The 11,543-nt window shown below is 34.6% G+C and overlaps 2 protein-coding genes across 2 annotated transcripts; one reads left to right on the plus strand and one right to left on the minus strand.

Annotated features, from left to right (window-relative positions):
• Nucleotides 1–544: 544 nt before the first annotated feature.
• Nucleotides 545–2,685, minus strand: LOC132621681 (uncharacterized). The gene is made up of 5 exons (XM_060336023.1): nt 2,384–2,685; nt 2,042–2,128; nt 1,547–1,696; nt 1,239–1,439; nt 545–871 (listed from the first exon to the last, which is right to left on the minus strand). The coding sequence occupies exons 1-5, from the start codon at nt 2,627–2,629 to the stop codon at nt 761–763; spliced, it is 795 nt and encodes a 264-aa protein (XP_060192006.1). The 5' UTR covers nt 2,630–2,685; the 3' UTR covers nt 545–760.
• Nucleotides 2,686–3,740: 1,055 nt separating this feature from the next.
• Nucleotides 3,741–6,255, plus strand: LOC132621326 (uncharacterized protein At5g39570). Its single transcript, XM_060335550.1, has 2 exons — nt 3,741–4,838; nt 5,943–6,255. The coding sequence occupies exons 1-2, from the start codon at nt 3,864–3,866 to the stop codon at nt 6,024–6,026; spliced, it is 1,059 nt and encodes a 352-aa protein (XP_060191533.1). The 5' UTR covers nt 3,741–3,863; the 3' UTR covers nt 6,027–6,255.
• The last annotated feature ends 5,288 nt before the right edge of the window (nt 6,256–11,543 follow it).

An 11,543-nucleotide genomic window follows, 5' to 3' on the forward strand; every position in this document is an offset into this window, starting at 1 on the left:
TAAATTAGTCAAAAGAGAGTTTCTTATATTATTAACAATAAATAGATTAAAGATTTGTTACAAAAAAATAAAACAAGGGAGATAAACATAATATCGTAAGTCACAACGGAAATTAGTGTTATGAGGTCAAATTTGTTGGAAGGAATCTGAAACTATTCATATTAATTAATGTATACTTAAAGCAAATGATAGGCTCAAAAAGTGAGCCAAGAATAAAAATTGCAATGTGATTCACAAACTTTGACATGCTACATATCTGTTCATAATCATTTATTTAATTACGTACCACCGATGATATTCTTGCAATGACGGATAATGTTAATTCTTGCAGGGTTCGATCCCCCGCATCTCCACATTTCTTTTAGTTTTCCCCCGTTAACAAATTAGTTCAATACATGAGTGTCAAATGATCACTTACCGACCGATTGACTGATAATGACATTTTATATTTTTATTAGTAGTAACAGCTTTATTTTTTTGTTCTGTATGTTCCCTTCCCCTTAAATTATTCACGAAACAAATTCCTGAAGAAGACCAAAAAAAATGAGGGAGACAATTGTGCTTGTTTCCTTTTGCGGGCACGAGATTACTAGTAACAAAGGAGTATACGCACCAATAATGTTCAGTGTTCGTTTGATTAGTTGACCAGATACAAAAGGCCACGCAAACGAAAACTCACACTTGATGGACCAGAGCTCTTCAGTAAGAAAACAAAAGAAGAGGTTTTCTCGTTTCTCTTATTTTTCTCAAATGAAAAGTTTTACTTATGTGGAGACAAATTTTGGGGGGTTTCCTTCTTGAATTTAGCGTAATCGGCGAGCAAATTATTTCTTACTTTATGCTCCATGCTCTCCACCATGTTCTTCATAACCTGTTAGCATAAAAAAGCCAATCTTAGAAAGATATTCCGCTAAAAGAAGTAAAAGAAAATGTGAAATTCTTGACTTCTTATATATGTAAAGTATCAAGGGTCAAAAGTTACTTCTTATATATGTAAAGTATCAAGGGTCAAAAGTTGAAAAACAAAATGAGATGTAGAGAGTGGTCTCCAATGAGAGAATTCAACCGTTAATCACAGAAAATATCAAGACAAGATAACAAGTTCTAAATGTATTTTAATTTTTGGTATATCACGAAAGTCTTTTCCTTTCTCGAACTCCATAAACAGTTAATTTGTATGTCATATAAAATGAAACGGATTAATTATAATGTATAAGTGGTAAATTTTAATTTCTAACCGATTGTGTGACCTCCCGATGAACATGTGGAGGGATCAAAGCAAGCATGGGAGGCGGAGCGAAGCTAAGGCTCATATTGAAATGACCTTTGATTCTGCTTCTTGTTCCTTTTCTATCAGGGTACAGTACTCCCTCCATATTAAGCCTGAATTCTGATGGCTTATTTCTCTCCTCTGTTACCCCTTCTAGATCCCATTTTGTCTGCATATATTAGTATCAATAAACCACAAGCTCAACTTACTTGAATTAATTTATCTTGGACAGACACTTTATTGTAAATTAATACTGAAATTTAAGCAAGTACTAACAATTTTGAGCTCAAGGACCATAGAGGTATGTGTTGGAACGCCAGAAGGGTACTCTTTTCCTTTTGTTTTGCATCTAACTCTCATGTTAACAACAGGCCAGGCTTTGAGGAACAAGAATGCTATTGGTTCCATTCGGATTCTCCATTCTTCCTGCACCATAAATGTATGAGTTTAATACGATGATTTCCATTACATAGAACTACAGAAACTTTGAGAATGTCACATCTCTTCAGATGGAGGGCAGAATAGAATCCCTGCCTTTGATTACCCATATGGGATTGCAACTACGTCATATAAAGAAGAATCCCCGAAAACAGAGGCTGAAAGAACATGATTGATCGCAAGAAAGATAATTATGGTGAGGTAATTAAGTAGCTCTTTCAACTTTTCATATGAGAAATTAGAGACGATCAAATCTGAATCTGTCATATTTGTAGTAGATGTGAACCAAAATTATGTGCTGAAAAGAAAGAAGACTACGTACTTGGTAGTTACCTCATTAAGACGTTGGGTTCCTCTGTTCTCTGGAAAAATAGCTTTAAAGACTCTTGGTTTGTCCTCCATGTACCTGTCGAAAGAAGCCTGCAGCCATCCAATATATTCAGTTAATACCAATTACTGCTTTACTACAACATATTACATATCTATCAACTTTACTGAATGATTTGACACATCCACAAACAGAAGCGGATCTAGAGTAAGTTATGTCCTGTTGCTTCCAACTCAAATTATGTATGCACACGTAAAATAAAAAATAAAAGGTACACGTGTAACAAATCATTCTGAACTCACTAACTTTAAATTCTAGATTGACGGAGAAACAGAGAGCATACGTACATGAGGGGATTCAAAGAGAGGCATGTCGGCTGGAATGGTGATTTGTGAATGGTACGTCTGCTGAGCCTTAATAGTAAAGCTGCGATATTTTTGCCGGGCTGATGAACTCGGCACTAGATTCCGTTCAGGGACGAGGAAGACACCTTTCCCATATTGAAAGCCTCTGCTTCTGCCCTGCTTCAACAAGCTATTTAGGCGAAGATGTGAACATGAGGGAGATGTCACTGCCACAACACTTACGTTCATGACTAATTCTTATTGATGATTCGATGATCAGCTCTAGAGATCTACTTCGTTACCTCTTTCAAGTTTTATAGATTCAATATTCTTTCTTGTAGAGAAGACAAAAGGGAATTCTCTGCGTGAAAGTTGGAATTATCCGTATTTTGCTTGTAAATTGCATGCCTCCTATTTACCAAAACGGTAAGGTAGTTCACAAGATAGGGACCGTGCCACCGAGGTGTTGGTTTGTTGTCCCTTTCTTTCTAGGCTTTTCATATTAAGAAGCCATGTACTACTTGATTGTGTAATTGACCTACTATGACTCATTTTAATTTAATATTCGACCTAATTTTTAGATACTGTAATATTTGTAAAATTCGGGTAGCACGTCATACCGTAAAGTTAGAGTATGTAAATGATTTTTTTTTGACAAATTTGAGGGGCTAATTTATGTATTTTGCTTTAAAAATATAACTGTCTTCATTGTATATCATCCGCACTTTACGACAACTCAAAACTTTTAAATCGAATAAAATACTACAAAAATATTTCCTACGCCATAATGTGTCTTTTTCTTTTTATTTACTCTATTCGAGAAAATTTTAAAATCAAATCTTACGTCATATTTACATCAATAGCATAATCAACTAATGGAAATAAAATCGTAGCTTCAAACGAAGAACATCAAATGAATTGAGTACGAACACATGATATCTAAAATGAGTCGAGTTATATATGGTTTGGGCCACATGGACCAATAAATCAGTGTCCCCATTTGATTAAAGTCCCACATGTGTCATCTCATAATTTTGTTAAATGGCGTGACATTTTTAACCCAAATTAATGTTAAGAAGAATAGGCGGAAGGAGGGACATTTTTTACCCCAAAATTAATGTTAACGTTAATTGGGATTCAATAAGTGGAAGAAGGCCGAATTTAAACCATTTTCCATATCTTAGAGCCGTTTTCGACCCTTAAATATGATCATTTTGAACCTAAATTAAAAATAGTTGAATAGTTTGGACCTTTTCCCTAAATATTTGAACTAGAGAGGAAGTTGTGTAAATATTCATAAATTTGACGCGGTGTAACCGTAGTTTCTGAAAAAAAAAAAAAAAAAACACGGAGTCGGTGGCACGACGCCGTTTAGTCCCTATATCGAAGTTAATGCCACGAGCCTAAGATATAGGGAGAGATTTGCTCCTTAGAATATCAGATCAAGATCTGAATCAAGAATCTTGAATTTTCAGCAATCAAAATGTCTTACTACCCAAAAGGCTACCACGGCGAAGACGACGAAGGCGCTGTGTTCGAGGAGTACGATTCAACACCTTATGGTGGTGGATACGACATTGCTTTGACTTATGGTCGTCCACTTCCCCCATCTGATGAAACTTGTTATCAACCTTCATCAGCTTCTGATGAATTCGATTATGATCGTCCTCAGTACTCTTCTTATGCTGAGCCTTCTGCTTATGGTGAAGAAGCTCTTGATAATGAGTATCAGAGTTATTCCAGGCCTAAGCCTCGGCCCACACCTTCTTATCAGCGTCCATCTGAGGTAACTTATGAGGAGCCTCAGGCTAATTATGGGTTTCAGCCTAGTGTGAATCGACCTGGTGGCGGCGGGTATGGTGGAGAAACTGAATATGAAGAGCCCAAACCCCAATATGGATCTGGGTATGGAAGAAAGAGTGAGTTTGAAGAACCGACACCCCAGTATGGATCTGGGTATGGAAGAAAGAGTGAATATGAAGAGCCTACACCCCAGTATGGATCTGGGTATGGAAGAAAGAGTGAGTTTGAAGAACCGACACCCCAGTATGGATCTGGGTATGGAAGAAAGAGTGAATATGAAGAGCCTACACCCGAATATGGATCTGGGTATGGCCGAAAAAGTGAGTATGAAGAGCCCAAACCCGAATATGAGAGGACGAGTGAATATGTAGAATATGTAGAACCTACTCATCAGTATGGGAGGAAGAGTGAATATGAGGAGCCAAGTTCGGAGTACGGGTCGGGTTATGGGGTTAGACCAGAAGGATATGGGAGGAAGCCAAGTTACGGGCAGGAGGAAGGGGAGAGGCCAAGTTATGGGCGTCCAAGCTACCAGACTGAGGAGGTGGAAGGGTATGAGAGGCCTCGTTATGGTAGGTCTGAGGAGGAGGATTATAGGAAGCCTAGCTATGAGAGACGTGGTGATGATGATGAGGGCTATGGTCGCAAGAAATATGTGAGTACTTAATTTCTCTTCTTTATACTAATTGATGAATTGTTAGCACTTGCTCTTGATTCTTTAACAGCTTGTTTGGATGGTTAGTAAGTATTGTTTCATAATGTATTGTATTATATTGCATTGTGCTACATAATGTCACTCATAAGCAATTTGAAGGATAAACCTACCAGAAAAGTAGGATACGGTTAACCCGCAAGGGTGGCTCAATTGGTTGAGCATGGGGCTTTCATAATGAGGGTCTCAGGTTCGAAACCCCCTGCCTACAACCCCAGGGGATTTGCCTTCGGGGTCGAGCTCGTCGCACGGGGCTTGCCTAGTGGGGTTATCTCTCCTGTGTGGTTTGCGAGCTATTGCACAGGAGCTGGGTTTACCCTGTGCCCACCCGAAGGGTAGCGGCTGTGGGTTCCCATGTCATAAAAAAAAAGAAGTAGGATAAAGTAAAGGATATAATAAGATTGCTAGCTATAAACAAAGACAAGGAACATATAGGCGATCCTTTGATTTTGATAGAAAATGCTGCTGGCAAAATGAAGACTTAGTCACTTAACCTCTATATTTTTGGTGTAAGGAAGAGATTAGTATGTATAGGGTCTGACTTAGCTCATTGTAAGTAGCTCGTTATTGTGTGTTCGCTCTTAAGTTTTAAACCCTTTTGTCATAAGAAAAGAAAGAAGAAGAAGAAGAAAGGGGATAGCTTTAAAGTCTTTCATAACTAGTGAACAAGGGGCAGGCATGTATCGCCATATTGTAAAGTCTGAGAACCTTAAAGTGTGTTAGACATGTCTCTGATTTTCAAGATGCTATGATCTGAGGAGGATTTAGGACTTAAACTTGGTTAGTTCAACTTTAAGGTTCTTGCAATTGAATCCATCGCATTAGTGAAATTATTGGTTCAAAATTTAGTATTTGTTGGCATTTTAGAGCATCCACATGCTGTATTGAAATTGAACCCATCAAATTAAGGCATGTCAAGGCTAAGGCAAATTGCATTTTATTTTCCACTGTGCTTCGAACTTTTGTAGGAGAGCTTTTTTTGTTTTAAGGTTTGACATCATTTGAACTCTTTTCCAGTCCATCTGGTCTAATCTGTATAATTGGCAGGGTGATGATGACAACTCCGATGATGATGAGGAGAAGGAACGTCGCCGCCGCCACCACCACCATCGCAAGCACTATGATGATTGAGCAGTGTGCTATATAATCATCTGAACGAGATTCATGCCATACTAAAAACTATCACTACTAAATAAAAGTTGGCATGTTTGTGCAATGCTTTTTGCGAGTGTTTGCTATTTTGGCACTTCGCTGGACTTTCTAGTTATTTGTGTGATGTATTTTGCTCTTACTTCAAACAATATCCCAGACATTTGTCAGGGTTAGTATGTCATGAATGCATAAAACTTTGTGATCGTTATGTGTCTTGACTCTTGATATTTTGTCTAGTTTGTATCCTGCTCTTAAATTTCAAAAGTGATGATGAGAACTTTGCGACGTCATTTGGCTGCAATAGATAATGTAGTTTTCCAATTTACTCACGATTGGTGATTTGACTTGGGAATAGGTAAATGCCAGCATCTCAGTGTACAACATCAATTACGCCTCAAAAGCGTTGGGCAAAACACGTTTTCCCCGGTTGCTAAGAAGCAGCTATAGTTAAAAGTCATAGAAGTTTCGGTAATGTGAAACCTGGTGGATTCAAAATAGTTAAAATGGTTACTTTTATTTGGCCTTTCTTGTCAGTTTTAGACAAATCTTGGGCCACAACGTTGGATTTCCAATCAGATTCGATTGACTGGGTCACTGCTGGCCTGTGGTCAAATTGCCCAGCAGATTCCAAACGATCCTTAGTTGTGTACCTTCTGGGAGATCCAATAACAAAAAAGATATAGTAAAGAGAAATTTAGAATTGCTTAGGAGCTGCAACTGTGCGGTCCTTATATCCCATCTTTGTCGTGTTTGCATTGATTGTTTACATTAAATCACTAGATGCATGACACATATTTACACAAAATTACATTATGCGAAATTCGACTTTGTTAAATCACTTAACCATGATAAGTTGATATGGTTTATATAAACACTTGGTACCAATAATTTGTACCTTGTCTACAGCCCATCATTTGGCTACAGAAAGAGCACAGATGGAAGAAAATTAAGCAAAATCTCAGAGCTCAAACTAGCTGCAGGAGCAAATTTACTCCATATTTAATTTTGTGTTTGAACGCAACTAATAAATAGGATTACATGATATTTGTATTTTAAATAAACTCTGTAAGTTTAATCATATGATTAATTCATGCATATTCTCATGTTAGTTTTTCAAATGATGAATGATTGGAATCCCTGTAAAGATCATTTTATAAATTTTCAAACGGTCTCATCTAAATTTAAAAGATTAGAAGAGGGTGGGAAAAAAATCTTTTCCTATACCAAAAGGGATCAGTACACCTAATTTCTTGTTTTGCTTTCAACTTTCATCGTTTGTTAGGTACAACATGCATTTTGAAGAAACGGTCCAAGAGAAATAGAAAAAAGAAAAGTTACCGCAAACAAACTTTAGAAAAAGAAAAGTACTCCTATTTTATTAGCTATATGATGTAATCATAGCTTTTTATATTGTTTTAGTTCTAGTAAACACATTAAAATAAAGTATGAACAATACGAGCTCTGTACGTTATAGTATTCAATTTTCTTCATGGACACAAGAATTGTATGTTATAATATACATCCAAGCCAAATCAAACGACAAATTACGCGCTTGGTTTGTTGCTTTGTTCTAATCTTCAGTACTTCATTCGTTTGTAAAGTAGGCCAACAAAACCATGGACCGGGACGAAGGAAATTATTTGTATATTATATGATTTTAACATATCAGCAATAAAAAAATTATAATATCAGGTCATCTTTATTTATTTTAGCAGGTAACTTGTGCAAAACTCTGCATGCATGGTGGATCATTTTTTATGTACATTTTTTTAGTATTAAGATTACAAATCCCTTATTATGAAGGGTCACTTGTAAATATCATTTATCTGACCTGATATTGTAAGTGTCGATTTATATAAATTAAATTTATATACTCGAAAGAGTAGAAGGAATTAGTCGTCGATAGCTGGCTAGTGTTCCTTCAATCCAGTTGATTATTTTGCTGACGTTGAAATTGTCACAAAAGGAAAAGGAAAAATACGGACAGATCTGGAGTCATTATAATGACAATGGAAAAACATGAATTAGCATGCGGGAATAAATAAATCAGAGGATTCAATAAAATGTTGAGTAAAAGGTCAACGGGGGTGTATGAACCATTCGCTGAAACACGTTGTCTAGAGTCTAGACCCCATGAATGGTATATTTAAAGTGTTCAAGAATATAGAAAAAGTACATGGTGGTTAATGCATGGAAATAAAAGAAAATAAGGTAGAGTTTACAAAAAATTAAAAGGAATAATCCCCAAGTTTCTCATGCCAACTGGATTAAGTGAATGGAAAGAAAATCAAGCAAGTGCACAAAAAAAGTAAGTAATTATGTATATAAGTTTTGGGTACTAACTAGGAGTGGGTGAGGTGAAGTAAAAGAAAGTAAAGAGTGAAGAAGAGAAGTAAATGTACATATCTCGTAGAATTATCACTAGGTAAAACGGAGGAGATTCGTTCACCCTTAACCAAACGTTTAATTTCGTAAAGGAAATATTTTTAGATGTACAATTTCGTAAATACTAATTGGGTGAAGCTAATGGAAAGAAGAATGAAGAAATATGCACATCTATAAAGAAATTAATGCAAATATATCATTCTCCCAATTCCGAGATCAATTTTATCCAATTTTCTCACCTTTTTCCAAAAAGAAAAATTTATTTTCTGTAACGATCCATTTTTGACCTTGCGGTAAGAACGTTCATAACTTGGTTATTTGTGTGAAAATAGAGTCGCCATCTAATTTTTACGAAATTAGGAAACCATTTTAAAAAGGTATTACGAAACCTTATTTTCTGAAAACCAGAGAAAGGGTAAGGATACTGATGATCCGCAAATGCAGTTATCGGCGGGTCTAAATATTTTTGTGGCTAAAAGAACAACTTATGTGCAAGAATAAAAGAATGATTTTAAAAAGATTATTAATGTAGTAATAAAATACAGATATCGGTATATGTATATGAAAATGTATGTGATTAAATGTTAGTATAAAATGATAAGAAAATAATGCTAAATAGAATAGCGTCAAGTGTAACATAAAGAAAAGAGATGATGTTAATATGAATAACGTCAGTATAAAAATAATGCGAGTATACGATAAAAGTAACGTTACTATAATTAGTAAAATAATGTTAATATAATTAGCAAGATAATGTTGGTATAATAAAAGTAATGATACTGATAAATAAGAATCTGTTAGCGCAAATAGTAAAGTTGCTTTAGCATATTTGGCCTATCATGTTAGCATCGATAACATAAGTAAAATGACATAATAAATACTTAAGAAATATAAAATAAAGGAATAATAGAGTGTATATAAAATATATTGGTGTATATAGAGTAAAGAATGTATAAAAAAGTGTGTAAAAAAGTATATCAATATTCATTTGATAAAATAATCTTTATGAAAAGGGATGGAGTTAATTTGACTTGTAAAAAATACCGTTTGTTTTATTTGAAAAGTAATTAAAGAATGGAGAAAACATTACTTTTACAATAATTAATTTAACAAATGACCAAATGAATTGCAGCAAAGAGTTGATAGAATGGTCAGGTATAGAAAAATGAGAGAAAATGTGGTGATTTTAAAAGAACAAAAATGAATATCTACTTCAAATTGAAAGATGGCCTAATGTTTTGCCTAGCGTCAAAGATGTAAATTTAACCAGGTTTGTATTTAGTTAATCTAGTAATAAAAACATGTTTACGGCCTAAGTTTTGCCTAAACGAATAGTGAACTTGAAATAAACACAAGTAATACTCTCCCGCCCGACATCTTGAAAATAAAGTGTACATTATACTATGAGTTTATGTTTTGTACAATTTTAAAAGATACGGAAAGTAAATACAAATAGTGATTCAATGAAGATCTTTCAATTTTTTCGAGGCGTCGTCTTCGGGGTGTATCTCCGGGTACCTGCATAAACACTTAGTGAAAATATTAGTAAAAAGTAACATATAAATAAATAAAATGCAGACCTTTGACAGAGAACAATTATAAAACATATAATTTTTTTTTGGACCACATCCTTGATAAAATTAATATATATCCGTCTTTTGAAAATGAAGGGCTCAAAAATCGACAGTTATTTTTTCATTGGTCAAAAATGTAGCATTTCTTCAATATTAATAAACCAGCAAAAGCAAAAAAGTGTCAAAAACAGTCCAAAAAATTTCACAGTAGTAAGAGTGGCTAACAAAGTAGCAACAATGAGCAAACAATACAACCAGCATTTAAGCGAAAATCGTAGCCAAAAATGGTGATGGCAATGACTCATATAAGGGAAAATAATATTTTAACACAATGGAGCATCAAGAACATAGATTCTCAGACCAGCATCTGTTCCTCCCCTAGATCTCTTCTTTTTGTGTTTTTTTTTAGTAAATATATGCTTATGTGCAAAGCATTTAACAATTAAAAAAATCTAGAGCAAAAATAATGAGTGAATAAAAATGTCAAATATATAGTAAAGGAGATCTAAAAATGTAGAGCCAAAAAAAAAATAGAAAACCCAATTTTAAAAAATTCCGTTCGAAGTGTGTGTGAGTGTAGAGAAAGAAATGATAGAAAAATTTTAGAAAGAAAAAGAAAAAGAAAAAAAGATGGGAGCTTTTTTAGGGAGATGAATGTGAAAAAGTAAGAGAGTTAAAAAAGGAAATTTCAAAAAGAGAAAGGGAGAGAGTGTTGAAAAAAAAAAAAAAGAATGAATTGGACGGATGAAGGAGTGATTTTAGGAGTCCGGAATCAAAATACCCCCAAAAAAATCATGTGAACCAAAATATCCTAACAAAAAAAAGTGATAAAAATACTTTTAGCGCAGTAATTTACTGCGCTAAAGCAGTTCACGGAGACGGAGCCGTTAACTGCTTTAGCGCAGTATTTTACTGCGTTATAGAAGCAGTTAAATTTTTTTTTTCTATAACGTAGTAAAATACTGCGTTATAGAAACAGTACCAAAAAAAAAATTGGCCAACTTTATTTTTTGCAACACTTAGTGTTTTTTTCCATACTTTGACCAATGATTAGTCGAGTGTCAAGACTCCGAAACGTCAATATTTTATATAGAACCTGATATTTGTTTTTGCGTACAATAATGTAGGCTCAATACATCAACGTAAATGTTCGGATCGTCATTTTAGGGGTTGAAAAGGTGCCGGAAGTAAGTTTTTATTTGTAAACTTTAGGTTTAAGTGTTCTATATACATAGACGTCCATTTTTGTTTGAAGAATTGTTGTCATTAGCTTAAGATTTTTTATTTTTAGGGTTTAGGTTTATTGAAAATAAAGTCGTTACCAAAAGATTTTTAACTGCTTTAGCGCAGTAAAAGTTTTTTTTTGTTTGTATAGCGCAGTAAAATAGCGAGCACTAAAAAAAAAATTTGGCAAACGTTTTTTTTGCAACACTTAGTGTGTTTTTTCATACTTTGACAAACGATTAGTCGTGTGTCAAGACTCCGAAATGTCAATATTTTATATAGAACCTGATATTTTTTTCTGCGTACAATAATG

This window comes from Lycium barbarum, chromosome 12 (genome assembly GCF_019175385.1).
Source record: "Lycium barbarum isolate Lr01 chromosome 12, ASM1917538v2, whole genome shotgun sequence".
NCBI classification, from domain to species: Eukaryota; Viridiplantae; Streptophyta; class Magnoliopsida; order Solanales; family Solanaceae; genus Lycium; species Lycium barbarum.